This window comes from Curcuma longa, chromosome 6 (assembly GCF_044706935.1).
Source record: "Curcuma longa cultivar G26 ecotype Majalengka, Jawa Barat chromosome 6, ITB_CL_G26_1.1, whole genome shotgun sequence".
NCBI lineage: Eukaryota > Viridiplantae > Streptophyta > Magnoliopsida > Zingiberales > Zingiberaceae > Curcuma > Curcuma longa.
Window position 1 is genome coordinate 5,897,248 of NC_133866.1, and position 23,004 is coordinate 5,920,251.

At 38.6% G+C, this 23,004-nt stretch overlaps 4 protein-coding genes across 5 annotated transcripts; 2 read left to right on the forward strand and 2 right to left on the reverse strand.

The window, feature by feature from the left end:
* Positions 1-525: 525 nt before the first annotated feature.
* Positions 526-2,592, reverse strand: LOC141831019 (putative 3-ketoacyl-CoA synthase 20). The gene is made up of 2 exons (XM_074718471.1): positions 1,857-2,592; positions 526-1,487 (listed from the first exon to the last, which is right to left on the reverse strand). Exons 1-2 carry the CDS (start codon positions 2,553-2,555, stop codon positions 693-695), a joined length of 1,494 nt encoding a protein of 497 aa, XP_074574572.1. The 5' UTR covers positions 2,556-2,592; the 3' UTR covers positions 526-692.
* A 5,069-nt stretch (positions 2,593-7,661) lies between these two features.
* On the forward strand, positions 7,662-8,831 carry LOC141831023 (calmodulin-like protein 11). Its single transcript, XM_074718476.1, has 4 exons — positions 7,662-8,041; positions 8,102-8,259; positions 8,337-8,417; positions 8,499-8,831. The coding sequence occupies exons 1-4, from the start codon at positions 7,969-7,971 to the stop codon at positions 8,631-8,633; spliced, it is 447 nt and encodes a 148-aa protein (XP_074574577.1). The 5' UTR covers positions 7,662-7,968; the 3' UTR covers positions 8,634-8,831.
* Positions 8,832-11,403: 2,572 nt separating this feature from the next.
* Positions 11,404-17,520, reverse strand: LOC141831020 (BTB/POZ and MATH domain-containing protein 4-like). Of its 2 annotated transcripts, none has more exons than XM_074718473.1 (6): positions 16,995-17,520; positions 14,541-14,865; positions 14,173-14,449; positions 11,881-12,064; positions 11,759-11,792; positions 11,404-11,636 (listed from the first exon to the last, which is right to left on the reverse strand). In XM_074718473.1, the coding sequence occupies exons 1-4, from the start codon at positions 17,393-17,395 to the stop codon at positions 11,886-11,888; spliced, it is 1,182 nt and encodes a 393-aa protein (XP_074574574.1). In that variant the 5' UTR covers positions 17,396-17,520; the 3' UTR covers positions 11,404-11,636; positions 11,759-11,792; positions 11,881-11,885. The 2 variants fall into 2 exon arrangements, with proteins under 2 accessions (XP_074574574.1, XP_074574573.1); XM_074718472.1 differs by having other exon boundaries at positions 11,406-11,636; positions 14,541-14,886.
* A 762-nt stretch (positions 17,521-18,282) lies between these two features.
* LOC141830509 (uncharacterized) lies at positions 18,283-18,708 on the forward strand. Its single transcript, XM_074717931.1, has one exon. The coding sequence runs from the start codon at positions 18,283-18,285 to the stop codon at positions 18,706-18,708; it is 426 nt and encodes a 141-aa protein (XP_074574032.1).
* Positions 18,709-23,004: the final 4,296 nt, after the last annotated feature.

Consider the following 23,004-nt stretch of genomic DNA (forward strand, 5'->3'; position numbering starts at 1 on the left):
TCGTTTCTTCTTTCTCTGTTTCCTTTCCTCTGCTTCTCCTCTCTGGTGATAACCTTTGGGTGTAATCAGTTCGTCAGGAACGATCTATGCTTCATCGTTTTGCCAGTTCTGTCGTTGTATTCTGAGAAACAGTCGTCTATCACCTTTGAAAGCACTTAAGAGAGGACGAATATATTTTAAGGACACTGTGGAAACCATAGGCCTCGACACCAAGAAGTGCTCTGGATCGTCCGAGTACTGCTGAGCACTTCTCTGACTCTGCCCAGCAACACCAAGTACTTCTCTTCCTTGTCTGAGTACTGCTCTACCTCGTCTGAGTACCGTAGGGTACTATTCCGACTCGTCCGAGTACCACCGCGTATAAGTACCGTACTATACTACTTAAGCACAGAAACCCCAACCCGAACGCACTTGAGTTCGAGTCTTTCCGACGTCATGAAAAAAGCTATTAGAAATCATTGCTACATATCTCCGCTGAGAAGGAAGCCAAATTTTGCAACAATAATCTACTAAGACTTTCCAACGGAGAAATTGAAATTGAATTCAACCTATAATATCTAGCAACAAAGATGGTCTAACACATTTTTGAGCGCTTTAACAGTAATTCAATTAACTAAAACTGTGCTCAACTGAAACATCTCCATGATTCGATATCGATCGTAGGTATCATCGTATATCGTCTATATTATAAATTACGGCGCCAGCGGCACCTCTTTGGGCACATGGACGGGAAACTCGGTGATCTCGTCCCACCACGGATTGCTTTTGCCGTCGTTGGCGGTTTCGATCTTCTTCAGAGATCTCCACACGGCGCTGTTGCACTTGAACCCGGAGCCGAACGCGATCTGCCACACCCGGTCGCCGCTGCGGATCCGGCCCTTGGCCTCGCAGTAGGCCAGCTCGTACCACAGCGAGCTGCTCGACGTGTTCCCGAAGCGGTACAGCGTCATCCTCGACGGCTCCATGTGCCACGGCGAGAGCCGCAGGCTCTTCTCCAGCTCCTCCAGCACCGCGCGGCCGCCGGCGTGCACGCAGAAGTGCTCGAACGCCGCCTTGAAGTCCGGCACGTAGCCGGCGGCGCCGGAGCGGGCCTTGAAGACCTTCTTGAGCAGCACGGCGGCGAGAAAGAGGAGCTGCTCTGAGAAGGGGAGGACGAGCGGGCCCAGCGTGGAGATGTTGGCCTTGAGGGCCGCGCCGGCGACGGCCATGAGGTCCTTGGAGAGGGCGATGCCGAGCTTCCCCTCCCCGTCCTCGGCCTGGGTGACGCAGGAGTAGCTGCGGTCGTCGGCGCCCCGGTGGGTGCGGACGGCGTGGAGGAGCTGGTAGTGGGCGCGTCGGCGGTCGCAGCGGCGGTTGGAGAGGAGGATGGCGGCGCCGCCCATCCTGAAGAGACTGTTGGTCACCAGCATGGAGCGGTTGTTGCCCAAGTAGGCGTTCAGGGTTATGTTCTCGGTGCTCACCACCAGGGCGCAGTTGTTCGGGTGCACCTGCACCAAATTAAACGCCACAGTTACAATCTTCAGATTTCAGTTTGACCACTCACGCAATACAATAGATTTCCTTCTGACTTGTAAATATTGAGTCAACGGAGTTGGCAGGGTTTTACGATGACTCGCCAGGCATTAAAGTTCTTGAATTTATTGGCATCTGCATGATTTAATGCATGTGTATCTTAGTGGTACGTGGTCATTATGTGAGTAAATGGACAATCGATGCTGCGATGAATGGCATTCATGAGATCAGGGAAGAAGACATGCAGTTTTGGAATCGACGAACATGAACTTTGAAGTTAAAATATGGCAAGAACAAACAGACAAATTCATAGAATTTGCCATGATGGACTTCGGATCGTGTACCTGAAGGAGATGCTTGACGAGATCAATGGCGATCAGACCGGCGCTGCAGCCCATCCCGGCCAAGTTGTAGCTGACGACGTCGCTGCGCATCTTGTAGCGGTTGACGATCATGGCGGCGTAGGACGGCGTCGGGGTGTAGACGCTGCAGTTGGTCACGACGATGCCGACGTCCCGCGCCGCCAGCCCGGTCTTGCGGAGCACCTCGTCGACCGCCGGGAAGACGACCGCCTCGGCCTCCTCGCGCGCCGTCCGGAAGGTCATCTCGACGGGCCGGCTCAGCAGCGACGCCGGGATGTAGGCCGCGTCGCCGATGCCGCACCGCTCCAGCATCCGCCGCTGGAACGCCACCGTCTCGTCGGTGAACTCGCCGGCGCTGGTGAACTGAGCCATGATCCGGCCGCGCGTCGCCGCGTAGGCCGCGCTCGGCTTGACGCAGGCGAAGTCCAGCAGGTAGACCGGACGCGGCCGGCGCGTCAGGCACAGAAGGCCGACGGAAACCAGCAGGGTCGAGCCGGCGACCGCCGACGAGGCGGAGAGACAGGAAAGGAGGACTGCGAGGAGGCAAGGCATGCACAGGTAGAGAAGCTTCCCTGCCACTGCGACAAACTTGCCGAAAAAAGCCTTTCCAGCCATGGTCGATGTCTGCGAGGAGGACGACGACTCAATAGGCGAATTTATAGCGCAGAACAGAGCAAACATACTGCCAAAGGTCTCTCTGTTTCACTCTGTTTTTCAACAAACATATTAAAGGGCATAATTAAGGTTTGCAACAAAGCTTACGACTTTAACTAAATACTCATCTCCGTCTAATTAATGTAGGATTGCAAGAATAAGATTAAGAAGGACCACCAAATGAATATAATTAATCAACTGTGTGGAAAGAACCCGTGAATTGCGGCTGCAGAGCAAACTAGCAAAGCAATGCCTGAAGCAGAACCCAGAGCAAGAACCGAACAGAACAGGACCGGAACATAAATGCGTCTCTGTCGATTGCATGTGGTTTCTTGTCATGAACAGGAGCAAGAAGACAAGGGGAATGATTCTTGTGCTTATAATAATATTTAGATTACAATAATTCTATTACTACGTGATTGATTGATCGATTAAGTCTTTGTATGGGCTGTGTACTCAGCGCCATGCTCTTGCCATCTGTAGCAATTAGTGGGAGAACTCGCAGAGTTGAAGTTGCAAGATGAAGCTGAAAATGACATTGATGGAGAGCTTCTTCTCGAGCCAATCATGAATGAATGAAGTTGGGTAGGATCTCTGATGGGGTGTTCAATGAGCAAATTTAGTGTTCGATTTAGTCATTAACATGAGTCTTGTGGTCCGAAGATGTTGGTGCAGATAATGAAGAAGACCTCCAAAGATGGTTGGGAATGAATTTGGAGCCTGACAGGTGCAATTGCTCCTTTGATCATGACGATGCGACGAGATGCTCCTTTTTGTGTGCGGTAAGATGATCTTTTCTGATTTAAGAAATTAAGCAAAAATTAAAAGGATGATTCATTTTTATTGGAATCATGAAATGGATGTCTTTTTATTTTTTTTATTTTTATCAAAGGAACGTTTTATCTCATGCTAATATATTTTTATTTTCGGAATTATTCTTTTTTTATGTTGTTACAGTAGTTACGAATTATAGCTGTCGAACATTTTATTAGGATACAATCAAAAGTATCACATTAGAAATATATAAAAAAAAATCTTGGGATTATAAGATACATATATTTATATTGATACGAAGCCTTTTTGATAAAATTTAAAAATAAAATCATGAGGACGTAAGTTCAAATATCGTTGTGGAGATATATATGGATTCCATCAGATCTAACAATGATATCAGAGAATGTTTATGTGGTACCATGTGGGGACCCTCACTTGGGATACTCTCACATTAGAAATACATTAAAAAAATCATAAGTACCAATATCTATATTTAAATTTTGTCCTAATAAATCTATAAGTTTCTCTCTTACATAAATTAGATAACTAAATTGAGATTATTAAGTAAATTACTCCATCTATAACTCAACTCATTTAACTCAAATCTCAATGAATATTTGTCATCTCTATTCGGAGGGGTGTAAAGGAGTCAAGTCAACTTAATTTTAAAATGAATTAAATTGTTATTTAAGTTTAGTTAAATTTTTTTTTCATGAGTTTAAATTTATTTCAAACTTAATGTGAGTTTATGTTTTTTAAATACTAATTTTATTTATTTACTTATATATTAAATAAATATAAATAAAATTTTACTTAAGTCCTATTTTCTATCATAGAATCGGAACACGATCAGTAGGACAGTAGAATCGGAGCAAGATCAGTAGGATCTGTATGATCATACGTTACAAACGATTCAACACATTTTTTTATTAGGGGTTGATGATGTGAAAGTTTTGAGAGATCAAAATTTTTAACTCGGGTTAAACCACAAGATCTATAATATATCAAATCGAAGTTCGTTCAGAGATCTACAGTTTTGGTTGTCAGGTTTAATATAGTAACCATCCAATTTCATATTCAAAAAATATTTTTTATTTTTTTTCAAAGGCCCAAAAGATTTTTAATATTTTTAAATATGTTTTTATTATTTTTGAACTATTTTATAATTTAGATTATTTTAGTCTAATTAGAGTTTTAAGATTATTAAACATCTATTTAGTTATTTTTGAATTAGTTTTAATTAATAATATTCTCTTATCTTTTTTCCCCAAAACTTTTTGGATATCTATTGCCTAATTAATTTATGTAGAATCAATAGTTTTGGAAGATTACTTTCGACGCTCATATTCGAATTAAAGGATTCAATAACTTCCGCTACGCAGGGGCAGAGGCAGGTTTCCACGAGAGGGGGTCACATTTTAAATATTTAACAATTAATTATTAATTTTAAAATAAATATATTAAAATAGTAGTAATTTATTTTTTAAAAACATTCTGAACAAATGAAAATCAAAAAGTTAGGGGGTGGCCCCTACCTGCCCCCTCTGGCTCCGCCTCTGCCGCTACGTCACCTACTTTGTTAGCCTTTGGATTGTTTTACGAACCAAAGGAACATTTTTTTAAATTGAATATGATTATTATTATTATATTAGCAGAAATTTTATTTTTTTATATTATTAAGCTAAATAGTAGTTAAATTATTAATTTATTTATATATAAATAATTTTTTTAGCTATTTTATTTAATGATTAATCATTTACTATAAAATTTTAAATATTTTTGATAGGATCGTACGAGTCTATGATCCAATCTCAATCGATTTGATCTCGATCCTAAATTGATCTCGTGTGAGATTACTTTAGCAAATGTGAAATTCGTCATCTCAACGGTTTCACACGGTCGATCCCACGACCATCTGTGAGGAAGTAAATCGAGAAACTGTAACTAGCTACTACGGGGAAGGGCATATTCTCAATTTCGATGAAATTCAACTTTTATTCATTTCAATAAATTTATTCTCGTAATAACCAACTCAATGATATCTCGGATTTCAAGTCCTACCCACCCGAAGCATTGAAAAATTATGTTAAATGAGAGTGAGTTAATGTGGAGTATGATATGCATTGAATTGGATGTGGGCGGGAAGCATGGCGGACTGTGCTGGAGAACTGAGGCGGGCGGCAAGAGTCTGCCTGCCCATTTATGGCAATTGAATTAATTAGGTCTGGGAACCGATCGAACCATGCGCCGAATCGATTGATTGTAGCGACTGTTCTGTTCTGTTCATGCGACGAGCGAGCGAGCGAGGAATGGCACAGCGTTCGATCAGCTGAGGATCCTCCCCTTCAACGTACGTCCAAAGGCGGTGTCCATGCATGGATCATGGACGGCAGCTGTACTATATAATATATTGTCTACTTCTCCGGTGTCACTTTGATGATTCATAGAATATTATAATTCGAAATTCAGTTAGACTAGGGATAGAATAGACTTTATAATATATAGATGGATAAATCAAAAATAAAAAAGATCATCTATTTTTAAAATTAAACAAGCTGTGTAAAATTTAAAACTAGAAGGTAGAATTATTACATGCACATGGGTGTGCATATTTAAGACAGGATAGGATAGTGATTTGATGGTCAGTTTCATTGTATTCCATCGGCCGTCTCAATAATGAAAGACTGCGCCCGCAGATTAGGGGCGCCCGTGGACGGAGGTATGCGAAAAAGCTCGAGGGGTCCAACGAGTAAAATCACGATGGGGGCAGATTAACTCGTCAAAAGTTAAACCATCAATTTGAAATTAAATAAATTAATTCAAGAATCTATAAAAACATTTAAATTTGAATTATATTTCAACAGATCAAATTAAAACTTTTAATTTAAATTACAATTGAACTCACTAATTTATTAAATTTTCTATTTTAATTTTATTTTTTTAAAAAATATTTTTTTTTCAATATATAAGTAAATTCAAGTCCGTCATGAATCGACCCATATGAATCACAAGCATAGACAGATCTGTCCACTAAATCCATTTTAAAATAGGTTAATAAAATTTTAATCCAAACCACTGATATTATTTACGGAACGAATCAATTCAATAGGTCTAATCCAAATTGAGACCTCTATTTATGAATTTATCTTTGCGAGTGAAGTATTAATTCGGTGTTGAAATGATTTTATAATTCTAGAGATGGCAAAGTCTACGAGAATCAATGTTTAACTGCTCACACTTTTAAAATTTATCCTAAGAACTTATGAAAATTTTTTATGAAATTGAATAGATCATTTTTAAAACTAATTATCATCTTAAAAGATTAATTAAATAGTAAAAATTAAATAATTGACTTATCAAAGACGACGTCTACTGAGTGAGTCACATGCCATGCCATGATCACTCTAATTCCTCAGTTTATCAAAAGAAACTAAAAAAAAATCAAAACGCACTAAAATGATAATAAACATTTTTAAAATTTATTATTAAAATAATATTATATTTTATTTTCAATTTTTTTGATAATTTAGTAATTATAAACTATAATTATTATAATATAATTATAGTAGTTATAAATTATAATTATTATACCATTATAAGAGTTATTATTACAGCTATATTGATATAATAATTGAACTGTTATAATTATATAGTTATAATAATTACTATAACTATATATTATAATAATTATAAATCATCGTTATTATAATATAATATTATTAACTGACATAATATAATGTTAAATAGTATGGATCAAAAAATCAATTATAATTTATAATTATTATAACATTATATTATTAGTATATATTAAAATTAAAATATATCTATCATAATTGATATAATATATATATATATTTATAATATTTCATGGTGATACACAACATGAAATCGTAGCATGACACTCACATTAGTAGTGGGTCCCACTGATATGCAGTGGGATCCACTGCATGCAATTATGAGTGTCATGATATAATTTCATGCTACCATGGTAAATATCATTTCTCATATATTTAAAAAAAAATAGATAAAGTAAAATAGAATATTATTTTAATGATAAATAAAAAAATGAGCAATTTTTATCCAATGATTTTTTAAAAAAAAATATAATCAAGGTGGGTAGAATTAAGGTAAACAGAATTTAAAAGAGTGGTTGGACTCCAAGAGTCAAACTGTCAGCAAAACGCGTGATACTGAACATTAATAGACGGCGAAACCAGAGAATCTAAAGGGGCAGAAAGTCAAAGTCAAAGTCAAAGCGCGTGGGATACCGCGTCGGCAAGTAAGATCGCCATCACCCATCCCCCTAACAAAACACTCCACTTGAATACTTGATACGCTCTGAATTTTGGATAACTCTGAAGAACCCAGCAACAGATACGCAATTTCAGAGACTGGAAAGCTCTGTGCCTTGCTGTGGAAATCTCATTAAGAACAAAAAAGAAATCGGAGATCCGATGCCACTCGCACTGCAAATTAATTCCCAGTAAAGCTAAAGAAAACAAAGAGAAAAAAACAAGCAGTGAGTCAATAGGAAGGACATTTGACTAAGTTTATTGTTGTTTTTTCAGAGCCTCAAGGCGACAACTACAAGAGGCAGGCACCTGATCCTTCTTCCTTGCTTCCTCACTGTTTGGGCCCTTCTTCTTCCTTGCTGTAAAAGATCGGCATGGAGCGGTTGTCTGCTGAACAGATTTCTGAGTTCCAAGAGGCCTTCTGCCTCTTTGACAAAGATGGAGATGGTTTGTTAGCTTATTTTCTTTGTTTTTTTTTTAATTTTCTTTAATTGATATTTGTGATAGGTTGCATTACTCTGGAAGAGCTGGCCATTGTCATTCGATCGCTGGGTCAGGACCCTTCTGAAGAAGAGCTGAAGGATATGATCAGGGAGGTCGACATCAATGGAAATGGCACCATAGAGTTCGCCGAGTTTTTGAATTTGATGGCGAGGAAGATCAAGGTACACGAAATGAAACTCGTTGAGAAATATCAGACTGAACACTGATATCTGTTTTGGTGTGTTATATTAATCGATAGGAAACAGATGCTGAGGAAGAACTTAGAGAGGCCTTCAAGGTCTTTGACAAAGACCAAAATGGATACATCTCGGCCAGCGAGGTGAGTAGAGTTTTCTTTGTCCAACAAATACTTTTTTATTCTTCAGACAAATAGAATTATGAACTATGCTTTTGCATATAGCTGAGGAATGTGATGATCAATATGGGAGAGAAGATGACAGATGAAGAGGTTCTCCAGATGATCAGGGAAGCCGACACCGACGGCGACGGACAAGTGAATTTCGAGGAGTTTTCGCGGATGATGATGGCTGTCTGAAGAACATCTTGATGCAAGTGCAAAGTTTCATGTTGTTTTCTTGTTTAATTTTTGGAATGTCCATGAGTTTGTTGATACTTGTAACTCATCACTTGCCAATTATTTATTTGTTAACTCAGTGTATTATCTACTAAGTATGTGCTACAAAGGTGTCTGAATTTCCTAAATTTTCAATGATATGGAACCATGTTATATGACAGCCAGATTTTACATAAAAAAGGTTTTAAAATACTTTTAATTTTGTGTATCATTCAAGTGTTAGAATAATGTTTGGGCAAAAATATAATAGAAAAACTATGTTCCTAACAGAGAAATATGTTTTATTGTTGTTACACTGCCTACAGCATGCCAAATAAATCAGAATTGCACTACAATAAACAAAATATATACAGTTCAGAAATGTACTGATCAATCTGTCAGTGGAACATTGATTACACTGTAACCAAGTTGAATTATGAAATAATGCAGAAAACAGATATATGCACTTCATTGCTAGGAGTCAAATCCTCCCTGCAGTGAGCATATATCATCATTAGGAGTTAGGAATGTATCATCATTTTGCTACACATTTCTGACAAAAGGTTACTACTCAACATGAAGGTTGGATCATATACCATTTCTTCCAGTATGCTTTGGGTCCCATAAGAATTACTCTGACAAGTATACCATTTCTTCTCATAGGTACATATCTTTCACAACATCCTTAATCTAATGTCAAATTCAAGAAAGCAGATCAACTGAGAATGAACTCACACTCCAATCGAAGACAATAGTGATTAATGATAGAAAAAAAAAACAATGGAAACATTACAATGCATGTTTAAGAAACCAAACCATATATATACAATCTCTGATCAGGTTCCATGATGCAGCAGCAATGGCCGCCTTTGGATATGCTCCCAATAGCAGATGAAACTACCAGATGATCTGATGTATGTATGTGCAGGTATCAGAGATCAGATCATGCTGGCAGCTTCATCTGCTTGTGGTGCATCTCAATGACACATGAACTATGATCCAGCAAAAGGCAAACATAACTTGGGACAAACAAAAGCTAATTGACTCATAGAGGACTAATCTGAAATCGAAGAAAGAAAAGTAGATAGCAGAGGAAGGGCATCTTGTGGTGTTTGGGGGTTGCAATGCCAATTCCATAGCCTGCAAGGAAGAAGAAAGGAAGAATAAATGTAGAAGGGTTGGTGCCAAGCCACCACATGCCACAACCTCAACAGGTCAAGGAAAGGCACTTATATTATAATGTGGAACTTTTACTATGTTTTGGAGGGGTCCTCCTATGAATCTCCACGTTTCGTTAGCACAAAGAGAGAATTGAAGGACCATCTCTGTGCCCTTTATATTTTACTGTTCTTTCTAATTAAGCTATAACTAAATAAATTCCTATAACTATAGTTATCAAAATCAAACCAAATTAGTCGGTCCGATTGGAAAAAAATTAGACCGGGTTCTGATCTAGTTCAGTTCTTTAATTCAACTGGATATAACTTCGTCTTTTTCACTTGTTCTTTCACATTAGCTTGACAATGTTAATTCTATGACTCACCATAGTGATTTTATGTATTTATTTATTATAAACTAAACAACTATTAGTCAAATTATTAGATCAGAGTTGCTATTAGTCAATTGATTAACTTATAGTTGTTCAAGACAATTAATGCTTGTTGTAAGAACAATAATTATAATAGCAACTGGCCTGTCGTGTTTTGTCTTTGCCTTAAAGCTCCATTGTGAGATTTGGCTTCTAGTTCTTTAAGCTTTCTTGATCTCTCAATTATTTACTCATGCGATATATACTACAAGAATAGTAGTTGGTAGCCGATGGAATACCTGCATTAACGAGAGTTACAAGTAGAAGCAAACAAAATCACTAACTGATGACATTTTGCCTGACTAATAGACTAAATTGGATTCTCCGTCGATGCATGTGGAGGTAGAACACTGACCAAGAAGCTGTTGTAGAAAAATGATATATGACTGCTTAGACACTAACTGAGTCATGTGATGAGTCCATTTAACTACAGTATTTAATTAGTTCAGATAACAAGTGATTGCAAAAAAATAATCAAAAAATTGAAGATGCAAAGTTACACCAAGTGATCTAAATTAGCTGCAAAGTTACATCTCCCTTGTACTCACTTTCACTGTTTCACATTCAAGTAAAACAGTAACAAAATTCTTCCTTTTTTTCTCAATATTGGTTGTATTTCGGATTATCTGGCAAGTTGTAGTCTTTTATGATTTAGATGAACACAGACAGAGTCATATCAGTGAGGAAAGACAGCTAAAGACTTGCATGTGGGGTTACATTTGGTTAAGTTTTGGTTTTTGTAATGATGCTGAAGACATGCTACTGTAGCTCAGGTACCATAATGGTGGTACCAATTGATTATTAACTATATTAATCTATTAACACTGATTTTGTTAGAGTAGATATTTCATAATCACTTTACAATCAATACAATAATACCAACTGCATTCCTTTGCGAATAACTGAAGAAGAATAAATTATCAATTTGTTTTTAACTCTGTTCTTCTGATAGTGTAATATCTCAGGAAAAAATAATTACTTGTGGCATGTCAAAAGTAATTGAATTTGCTAGAAACTTTCACTATAAAGTCACTGCCATTGTGGAAGGGTAAACTAGTTACTTGGATCGGCCATTTTGAGAAAATTGGTTCACTTCATTGATCATGGCTGATTGTTAAGTGTATTGGCTTATTAAATAAATGCATAGTTCATTATGGTGGTCTTGTGTGGAGCCAGTGAGATGTATTTTGCTATGTCAACTGAAAGTGAGAAAGAAAAGATGAAAGAACAGTTTGCAGGAACGGCAGAAACTTGGGCTTTGTACTGAGTGGAATTGACTTGTTTCAGAGCAGCATAGTTTCCATATTCAGATGGACAAGACTATAGACAAAGTTAGCCTATACATAATTGCCCTTAACACATTTCCTTTCATCATTGGCTTCAATGATTGACAACGTCTGTACAACATCAGTAAAGCACAAAAGTGAAAACGTTACACATCAAGAAGCAAGTTATTGTGTCATGAACGTCTAAAAGGAGCACAAACTACATCATTAGTAACGTTCAGAGTGCAAATTACCTTTGTACAGAAGCTAAATGAGGTAGCGGCAAACCTGCATCAATACACGGTTACAGAAATCAATTCCCAAATCACTTGCCACACTAAATTTTATATAAATCTTTCATTTGCTTAATATTTACTGTTGTCATAGGCGAGGTCTAACTCTCCTGCCACTGGAGTCACCACCATCAGAGAGCTGTCTGCAAACAATCTGGCTCTTTCCGCCGCCGCATTCTTCATAACCTGCAATTATCTTCAGGAGCTCTGACTGCAATGACGGGCAATTTTCTTTGAGATACTGGAATCCACTTGAGCGTACCACAGCTGCACATATATAACTCTATTAAAACCTAAAAAATTGATCAGAAGGATTTTGACTCAGAAAGTGGTACTAAAACGATGGCTAGAACAAAAAATAAGAAGAAACACATGAAGCAGCAACAAACTATTCCCCAATCCATGATTTTTCATGAGTTGATAAAATTATCCCATTAAAACAACCGTTTTTTATGGTGTCAATCAACATTAGGAGTCTAAACATTGAGGCAGAAAGTAGATTAGATACTACTTCAAGTTGACAACTGTCCCAATCAGATTACACCAAGAGTAATATGTGTGGTCTTTGAAGGTGTACTTACATAGACAATATTCTATTATCCTTCAATTGAAGAGTATAACAAAGTGACCAAAAATGACACCCTGTTAACTATCACACAACTTGCAAGAGAAATCATGTGCTGCAACTGATATATCAAAATATGATATAATTTTGTATATCAAACAGCATAGAAGAAATATCTTTCCCCTGCTCTTTCTTCTTCCTGTTCATCATAGATAGCTGCTCAAAAGTTTGAGGAAGATGTACTACATAGAATGCGATGACTCATAATGAAAGATTATAGTTGGAGGGGACTTTGGAGGCACAAAAGATGTGTCCCAGATTTTCTAAATTTACAATTTAAATTTTAGTCATTATTTGAGTAATTATTAGAGGAAACTACCAAAAGTCATCTGAGGGCACAAAACAACAGATCCACCTTGACATTCTCAGCTAATCCATCCCAATATTCAGATTTCATGACTTTAGTAACTTGACTAGGGCCCATGGTTTGCAGAGAATTGAAAAAATTCATTATGACAAGATTGTTTATGGTGGTTTTATTTATACTGTCAAATATCCATCTAATATCAATATCAGTCCTACCATATTCATCTTCCTAAAACATGAGGATTCTTTCCCTCAAAAACGAGGATTCTTCTCCTTTGGTATAAATTTCAGTGAATAGGAAAGGATGCACCAAACTGAAAGTGTGAACTTCTTTTATTAGCCAAACCTCAAATAAACTAGCAGAATATTCAGCCTTGCAAGGGCTGATATATCCATGTAACAACTATAATATTTAAACAAGTTTCCACATGCAAGATAATCCTAAAATTTTCAGTGACAAGTAGGTGGGAATCAAATTTGAAATGCAACAATCAGATATGAAACTGTGTTCGACTGTCCAAGTTGGTAAGGGCAAATAATAGGATCCAATAATCCATGTAGATGATACATAAGACCAAAAGAGCAAAAACAAAATACAACTCCTGGTTAAGTTCTACCATTCAGCCACTATGCAAAGTTCCACATGCTATTGTCTGTCTACATTAAGTTCAAATTTTCACGAATGCCGATGCAATTACAATAGCATCCACTCCACCCCTAGGTTTAATCAACCACATGGCCTTTTTCTCATATGGAAACCTGGTGTTAGTTTTTCTTTTTGACAAGAAAGAGAATAATTGCACAGGAAACAAATCAACCTCTTCCTATGTGTTTCAAGATAAACAAAATCCAAGTGGCAAAACAATTTTCCAGATTCACTTATTTTAGACCTTATTCATAGTAAAATTCACAATAATCAGCACAAGATCAATCTCAGTGTTGTATGCATATGAAACAACTAATGCAAATTTTTAGATGAGTTACCCGCAGTTGTCAGCACAGAAACTCACAAATTGGGTATTCAAGCAAAAATACCTGTGAAACAATAACAATAACTCTGTTTCATGAACATAAAAATACAGAATTCAAAGAGGTAAATCAGGTTTGAATCAACATCTGAATTTAAGAAAAAATTGACAAATTTGTGCAACAAGGGTCATATTGTTCAAATGTGATGTCGCTAGGTTATTGTAGGTTGGAATTTATGCACCACAATATTTTCGGTTTTCCAGTAGTGACCAGAAAATCAAACAGAAAAAGAATTTAATTGATTACTAATCAAGTCACAAATGCACATGTGCACATGTGCATGTATATACATGTGTTGAAATTGTGTTGCACATGCGCAAATGATTACTAATAGAATGATATGTTGTACAAAAAGTAATTCATTCAACTCATTCTGAGGAAAGGGTTACCCAATTTTGATGATAGAATCAAGTACCTCCAAGATTTTCTGCAGCAAATTTAAGACAAGCTGATTTAAGTTCCTTAGCATGATAACTATCAGCCAATAAAAGAATGCTAGCAACTGAGTCCACTGATATATCCTTGCACAGATGAGCCTCACATAAAAGTCGAAGCCTCTCTAGGCCATACTTATCTGCTGCAGCCATCAACTTTGAACAGAGTGTGTTTGATGCAGAATATTCAGGAGAACTTGAAGTGGTCAGCATGTCATCCTGTATTAAAGTATCTCTGTAGATGAAATGTAACATTGCCTGGCAATGGATGGAGTAGGACATTAGAAGTGTAGTGAAGTTGAATTTTTGGCATCAGCTACAGTTGAACAAATTGTCCAACAACCCTTACCCCAAAAACCCTAGGTTCCATGGCTGAAATAACAACATCACCACTCTGACCAGCTGGGTGATCAAAAAATTGGGTGTGAAATATTGGAGACCGAGCAGCTAACACCAGTTTATGTGCATGAAATTTTTCCCCACAAACATCAAATACAACATCAGAAGCTTGCTGATTATCAAGAAGTGCACCAAAATGAATTCCTATATCAGAATCTGGTACGTGTATGGAGTGTAATCGGGGTGCATTCACAACAGACACCACAACACCAACAGTGCAATTAATTTTCAAGCAATCATCCTTTAAGTAATCTGATGTTTCAAGAGCAGTTCGCCTGAAAAAGCGCTTATAACCCCTGAGAAATGTACACATGCAGCTAAGGATTACAAAATGATATTCAAGATAAACCATGCTACTATTCATCAAAAGTACATAACATGTGATGTTCATCTACACACTGATATAGGGAAATTGGAAACTCATTATGATTAATACACACTAAACTAGAGGCCATCCCAAACTTGAGTTCCTTTTTCTTGTCTTTATTTTGACAAACTCTAGATCAATGTGGAAGACTGGCTGAAAGTCACTCTGATGCAAGCAATTATCACTGAGTTACAACTTACCAAAAGCAAATGTTATAGCATTAATTTTCTTTTCATACCAAAAGTCCTTTCACGTGAATAACTCCACAAATTGATAAACCAATTTTACCCTTTTCCCAAGAGTGCACAACATTTTAGTAAAAAGTAGCGAAGGTAAGTCCAGACTGTACATGTAAAATCAGAGAATGAGAAATTGGATGACTTTTAATTGTATTTCTCTTAGGAATAAAGCATATAAATTCCAGATTACCATACAAGAAGATAAATGAAATGCCTACGTGTGAATACATCACATAGAAAAATGATGAATATAGATATAAACCCAATACAAGGAAAGTGTGGCGAGGATCAAGAATGTAGGATGTCCAGATGTTTCTGGATTACTGAAGCCTAATCAAATGGGACAACACATCTAACCCAGAGGATGCATGAACTTCAAGAATGATGGAGTATCTAAAACACATCATATGGATGATCAGCAAATTCTCACATGTGAATTTATGAGATGTCCACCATATTTAAGTACTTGATGCAACTACTAAGATCATTTAGTTTGAGGATATCAATGATGATATAACTCTTGCTCATAGATAGACATGGCAAATCAGACAAAGCTTATTAAGAAGCCAAATGAAGAGCGATGACAATACAATGAGCGCAACAGATGGAAAGAAACGACAACTCGATGTGTGTAGCACAAAAGGGCAACTCAGAGGAGAACTCAGAGAGCTGATAGACACAAAGAAGTCCAATGTGATCATTCCTTGTTACAGTTTATTCTATTATAGCATATTCTCGTTCTTTGTTATCTTATTCTGGGTCTCTATCATATGGACTACCATCATGTAGATTACCATTGTCATCAACAGTAAAGAATAGTGGGTGGATAGATGGATTGACGCATTAGAATTCTTTCAAAATTACAACACCAAGGACTTTCACTGGAGGACGGATACTTTGGCGAAGATCTCCTGGAGCATCAGATTTGGGAATCTGGCAGTTTAGACCATGGTCTACAGGTCTAGGACTGTGATCTGGTGTGATTGCTTGGGATCTTTCACAAGCATTAGTGTGGGATGCTATCAACTACCGTTAGGCAATGTCAATGGCTTTATACAAATTTTAACTAACAGTAAGCATCAAGGACAGAGCCTACCTAATGGTGGAAGCTCATGTGGAGTGATGCTCAAGGAAAGTAAAGGGTAGAAGGTGGCAGAGACAAGGGTGACAATGAGCTCCAGAGGTGGCAATGCAAGTGAATGCAGAGAACAGGGGTAAAGCCCTTTCCATAGTGAACTTCAGGGGGCAGAAGACATTAATGGTGAAATGGAGATAATCGGCATGAAGAAAGGTCAGTGTATTTTGGGAGGGTTGGAAGAGGATCTTTTTGGCTGTCATAAGGAGGCAGTGTTGACAAGGAGGAGAGACTATTTGTAAAATAATTCTTTACATTTGGTCATCAAGGAGTCAATTTGTCCCAGAAAACATCTCAAGTAAACCATATCGTTGTGAAACTCAAGTTATCATAAACAACAACTAATTAAGAAATACAAAAAGATCTAGTTATGTTATATAGCCAACCTCTAGATAGATCTAAGACGGCTTGATGATGATGATGATGATGATGTTATCATAAAAAACAATACACATCATGTTGTTACAAATTAATTTCATCTGCACACTGAATCCAGCACAAGATTGCATCTGAAAATCATTAATAAATCACACAAAATAGAGTGTCACGGCAAGAGTTCACATCAAATGGCAATTCCACAAAAACTAGACTATGGTTAGAAATAACGAGAAGAAGATTTCTATCACAAGAGAGGAATTTAAAGAAAAAAAATACTGCAATTACCACATGCTGCCACGGTACTTGAGAGTGTACGGACCGCTCTCCAGCGAGCGGTCGAAGTGGCTATGGACCTTGTGCTTCCCCTTGCCGCTCTGATCGAGGAGGGTGAGCTCGAAGAGAGCCCTTACGTCAGTGCCCTCGCTGGCTAGCGCAATGAATACAGACACGTAAGAGGAGGTGTCTTCCAGGTTCTTCCCGTCGGGGTAGAAGTAGATGGCCCACTGGAACCCCCCGACGGTGAAGGTCTCGCTGGCGATTTGCTTACCGACGCCCATGCCCTTGGCGAGGGAGTAGCCCTGGATCACGAATCTGTGAGACCCGTTCACAGTATTCGTCACCGATCGGGAGCTCGTCCGCGACAAAGCGAGCTCCTTCTCCTGCTTCACGGCGGCGGCGTCCGCCATCCGTCCAGGCGGCGTCTCTTGGAAGAGACCGGATTTCCCGATCTAGGGCTTCTCTGGTCCGGCAATTTCGCTTCGATTGGGGAAGCCGACGAGTCGACGACCTCCAACGGAAGCTCGAGCACTGTCACCACAGGGATACGTGCGGTGGTTGGCCCACCCAAGACTCCCTCTATTTATACCTGACGTGGCCTCCTGTTGACCGTGCATCTCAATGGGCCCTGATTCACCCGGCCCGGGCCCGGCTTGGCATGCGTTACTCGGACACGGATTGATGCGACGGACCGGACATCGTCGGGCAGTGATTTCTCAAGGCCACAGCTTTTCAGCCCCTCCCTTCTTGTGACCGATCCCATCACTCTCCCATACAGCAGCGGGCAGCGGGCAGCGGGCAGCGGGCAGCAACGCAACCTTTTGTATCCAAAAGCATGACGACGTGTGACCGCCCGAATTAACCGCCCGTGTCGCGCGTCACATCGCCCCCGACGTGTCCCGCGCGCAGCCCCAACTCCCTCTCCCGCGGGCCCCGCGAGCACCCCCACGCGAGATGCTGGTAGATTACCCGCCCGGGAAAATACACGTCCCCGTCGTTTTCTACCCCTTTTTTTCCCGGTCCTCTGTCTCGCGGAAATCGCACCGGCAGAGGATTCGCAGGACGTGCAGTCCACGTGTCGAGCAGGGAGCGCAGGTGTGGTGCTTTGTAATTTGGTATTGAGGAACATCTTATTTTCTCGGTTGACAAAACTGCCACCTCCCCCGTCGCCCTCCGCTGCTGTTACGATTCCGTTTCCCGGTCTGTGGTCTCTTCCTCCGCCGGAAAGAGAGAAGGCTGGGAGAAGGATAGAGAGTACTCTTTTCTCTAGCATAATCCCACTCTGACATGGTCGACAATGGCGCGGCGGGAAACACGGGCGGCGGCGCCATCTAATTCGCGGCTCGTTCGGCGGCGCAGCGGGGAGGAGCGGCGGGCGCGGCGGCTGGCCGAGACGGCGGGGGAGACGGCGGCGGAGTGCGCGGCGATCTTCTGCTGCTGCCCCTGCGGCGTGGCGAAGCTCGTCGTGGTCGTGGCGGTGAAGCTGCCGGCGAGGCTCGTCCGCCGGACCCTGCAGCGGAGCAGGGCGCCGAGCTCGCGGAAGAAGGCGGCGATCGCGCGGCAGGAGCTCGTCCCTGCGGGAGGCCATCCGGAGGAGGCGTGCCCGGCGAGGTCGCCGGCGGAGGCGATGTCGGAGCTGGAGAAGGTGATGCGGGCCAACTTCTACGGCGCCGGCTTCTGGCGGAGCCTCTCCCAGAGGGAATGGAGCTCGCCCAAGTGTTAAAAATCGGACCTTTTTCTCACCTTCTTCCCTGCATTCCGCGCAATTGATCTGGCAGAACAATAAAATCACCGATCTCTTCTCCTCTCTTCCCTGTTCTCTGGCACCATCGTCTTGCTGCAGCAGCGAGCATCGCAGCCATGGCGGACGAAGATGACGTGGTGTGGAGCAGAGCATGCATGGCGTGATGGGTCACGGTCGGTCAGGAGATTGTTTTAACAATCAAAGCTCTGCTTCTTGTCTCGTTTCTTCTAGCTTCTGTTTGATGGTAACTTTTTACTGTAGTCCTCCACGGATTGAGCCATTAATTGGCTCCCTGTTCCACTCGCGAAGCTATTTTAGAACATTTTGTCATAGATCTTGAGAGTCTGGCAGAGCTGAACAGTGGCCGTATTCATGGAAAGCAACAGGGAGAGAGGTACACGGCACTGTTCATGCAGAGGCAGGGCGGAACACCATCGTAAATTTCTTTTCCCCCCCTCCTGACACCCCACCCCCTCCCTTCTTCTCTCTCTCTCCCATGTAAATGACAGCATTACCCTTTCTTCTTTGTTTTTAATATATATATATATATATAAAAGTATTTAATTTATATATATATATATATATAACTAAATAAAAATTAAATTATATATATATATATAATTTAATTTTTATTTAGTTTTATTTTTAAATTAATTTTATTTATTATTTTTTCATTAATACTTATATATATTTTTATTTTATTTAATTTTTATTTAGTTTTATTTTTAAATTAATTTTATTTATTATTTTTTAAATTTTATTTAATTTTTATTTAGTTTTATTTTTAAATTAATTTTGTTTATTTTTTTTAATTTTATTTAATTTTTTAAATTAACACCCATTTCCGTTTAAATTACCTCCTCTTAAATTACCCACCCTTCAACTCTTGACACATGTCAAAATCTCTCCTCCCCTTAAATTACCCACCCTTCAAATCTTGACACATGTCAGAACCTCCCCTCATCTTAAATTACTCACCCTTCAACTCTTGACACATGTTAAAACCTCCCCTCCTCTTAAATTACCCATCATTCAACTCTTGACACATGTCAGAATCTCCTCTCCCCTTAAATTACCTACCCTTAAACTCTTGACACATGCCAGAACCTCCCTTAAAAATAAAGTATTGATAACAAATAATTAATAAAATTGATTAAAAATAAAACTAAATAAAAATTAAAAAAAAATATTGTATCGATGAAAAAAACAATAAATTAAATTAATTAAAAAAATAAAACTAAATAAAATAAAAATATATAAGTATGAAAGTTATTTTTAAATAAAATTAATTTAAAAAACAAAACTAAATGAAAATTTAAAAAATTAAAAAAAGAAAAAAGAAAAGGGGTAGAAGTGTCATTTGATAAGGAAAGAGAAGGAGGTGGGAGGGGGGCTGTCAAATCGGGGAGGGGGGAAAAGCAGCTCTCAACACCATCGGGACACCAGTCCTTTCTCATGCGCCATTGAAATATTTGCCTTTGCTATATAGTGATTCACTGGCCAGGCATAGATCTTGAAAGCTTAAGTTGTAAGCCCCCACGGGCGGGGTCAGCTGATCAGGGCGTGATGGCATGAGGTGGGCGGTTCGAGGTCTCATGGTTGCATTTGCGATAACATCAATCTGTGTCAAAATTCCTCGGCCACCACGCCCTGGTCAGTCCCGCACATTTATGCCTCATACTTGTGGGGCCGGGGTGGGGGGGCCGCTAGGTTGGCGGTTCCAACCTTTTGCAGCATGAAAGCTTAAGTTGTATCACATATGCCAACAATTTTCTCTAAAATTATCTATCATTCAATATCTATATTTAAAATAGCGACGAATTTATAAAAATCATATCTGACAAGATTGATGATTTTGTTCTGCAAAAGGTGGAATCTGCACCTTAGCAGTCCCACACAATCGATCCTACGATCATTTGTAAAGAGGTAAATCGAGAAACTGTAGTTGGTCACCAAGATTGATAATCTTGGATATAAAACCTAGTGTCGATCTTTGACACCGTAGTTCTTTCATATCTACTCTCCAATACTAATGATCTTCTTTATCAGTCAAAAGCATTGATTTCATTATTATAATCTCGTTATTTATTAATTTTCTCAACTTAACGATAAAGGATATATATATAAAATAAAGCTATGCTACGCGATTGTGCACGACTATACGTCAACAACATTTTTCTTTTTATTTGTTCATTTATTTTACTTTTGGTTAAGCCATTTTAGATGTGATAAGCACGCTTGAGTACATACTAAATTTACAAAATTAATCTTAACATTTCGGGAGTATAAATTTAATTTATTATGGTTTTGGGTGAATATGTTTGTAATTACAAAAATATAAAAAATGACTTGCATTATAAATAAATTAAAATGTTCATGACTAAATTTATTATTCAATTCGTTACGAATTTATTTTTATGTCCGTTTAACATACACGGGGATAATTAAATATATAAGTTTGAATAATTTATTAAATTAATAAATAAGTTTGAAGATATATGTTTAATTTATTGATCTTTATAAATAGAAATTATAAATCACTTATCAATAATAGATCTCAAAATAAATAAAATAAAATAATAATATTAAACTCACTGATTAATAAGTATTATTATCCCATCAAAATTATATCATATATATTACACGACTGTGTGTTTTGACCAGATTTTTTCTTTTTTTTCTTAAGCCATTTTGTGTTATCCTGCACATAATTTTTATTTTTATTTTTTTATTTAATACTATAACACAACTTTTAAATCTTAAATAGTTTAATTATAAATTAAATAAAAATTAATAATAAAATAAAAAGGAGGCGATGCATCGATATGCATGGTCGCATATCGAGCGTCACGCAATATGTTGGCGTTCTGGATCTCCGTCCCATGTTCCGGATTCTATCCGCTTCGAAAAGCATAGAACCCCACAGGACAAAAATTTTATCCCGCCTGGATCAATTGACAAAGTCTACAAAAGACTAAGTCAATCGATCCTTCAGGATCGCCGATTCCAAAATTACTTAACTACGGTTTCTATTCTAACAGTTCTACTACGATTTAAAATGCGGAAACTAAATCATACCAGAACCTTTAGATGACCTCGGAGCCTTCCGCTGTATTCCTAACTTCTTCCTGGACGTTGGGTGGACAACGAACCTCCAGAAATAAAGAAACTTCAATCTCCGGATGATGAAACCTTGGATCGCCTTTCTTCTTCTCGCAGCAGCTTCGCCTTGTCTCGTCTCCTTGCTAGGATCCGGCCACCACCTTGGACAAGGAGGTTCGGCCACCTCAAGAGAAGAAGGAGAAGGGGCGGTGGAAGAAGAAGAAAAAGAATAGGAGGAAGAAGAAGAGGGGCGGCGACAATTGGAGAAGGAGGAAGAAAAGTTTTCCGAGATCGCTTCGATCTTTCTCTTCTCTTCTCTTCTTGGATTTATTATTGCCGCCCACTCCCCTCTCCCTTTTATAGCCTTAAGCCCAAAGACCAAGTCTAATCTTTCCATAAAATTTTTTTTTTCTAATTTGGATTGATTTTATAAACCAATTCCAAATCTATAGAAAGATTTTTAATCTAAGCCTTTAGATTAAATTGCAACCGTCGGATCTTTTTGATTTGGTTTTTCCTTTTTATAAAAAAAATGAAATCAACCTTATCCAAACTTTAATTGGCCGGCCATATTAAAATAATTCTAATTTGGATTAATTTTAATAACCAATTCCAAATTCTAGAATTATATTAAATCTAGGCTTTTAGATTAGATCGCAACCGTCGGATCTTTTTAATTCGGTTTTTCCTTTTTAAAAAAAATCGAATTGATCTTATCCTCATCCAAAGTGGCCGGCCACTTTTAGGATAAGATGGGTTTAATCCGCGAACCAATTTTATATTAAAATAGAAAATAAAACCGAACCGAAGAGATCTCATCCGTCGGATGCAACTTAATCTCATCTAACGGTTACGATATAATCTCTTTTAATATAACTTAATTGCTTCGATCCAACGGCCCTGATCTAATCCCTTGGGCGTGTGGTTCATTGAACCATCTCTGGTTCACCTCGTGAACCGGTTCTTCCTTCCAAAGAGAATTAAAACCGAACCGGAGAGATCTCGTCCATCGGACGCGACTTAATCTCATCCAACGGTTCTAATCTATTCTCTTCTAATCCTCTTTATTTATTTCGATCCAATGGATGCAACTTGATCTAATCCCACGGATACAAGCTGATCTCATCCATTAACTCATCCTACGGTTGAGAACTAATCTCATCCAACGGTTGA

Excerpts from the sequence above, each read along its gene's own strand:
- LOC141831020 (XM_074718472.1), bottom strand. The coding sequence starts at position 17,395 with ATGGCGGACGCCGCCGCCGTGAAGCAGGAGAAGGAGCTCGCTTTGTCG. Across the intron at positions 14,887-16,994 it reads AAGTACCGTGGCAGCATGTG|GGGTTATAAGCGCTTTTTCA; the intron begins GTAATTGCAGTA and ends TACATTTCTCAG. Across the intron at positions 12,065-14,172 it reads TGCTGCAGAAAATCTTGGAG|CTGTGGTACGCTCAAGTGGA; the intron begins GTACTTGATTCT and ends ATATATGTGCAG.
- LOC141830509 (XM_074717931.1), top strand. The coding sequence starts at position 18,283 with ATGGCGCGGCGGGAAACACGGGCGGCGGCGCCATCTAATTCGCGGCTC.
- LOC141831019 (XM_074718471.1), bottom strand. The coding sequence starts at position 2,555 with ATGTTTGCTCTGTTCTGCGCTATAAATTCGCCTATTGAGTCGTCGTCC. Across the intron at positions 1,488-1,856 it reads TCGTCAAGCATCTCCTTCAG|GTGCACCCGAACAACTGCGC; the intron begins GTACACGATCCG and ends AATTTGGTGCAG.
- LOC141831023 (XM_074718476.1), top strand. The coding sequence starts at position 7,969 with ATGGAGCGGTTGTCTGCTGAACAGATTTCTGAGTTCCAAGAGGCCTTC. Across the intron at positions 8,042-8,101 it reads CTTTGACAAAGATGGAGATG|GTTGCATTACTCTGGAAGAG; the intron begins GTTTGTTAGCTT and ends TATTTGTGATAG. Across the intron at positions 8,260-8,336 it reads TGATGGCGAGGAAGATCAAG|GAAACAGATGCTGAGGAAGA; the intron begins GTACACGAAATG and ends ATTAATCGATAG.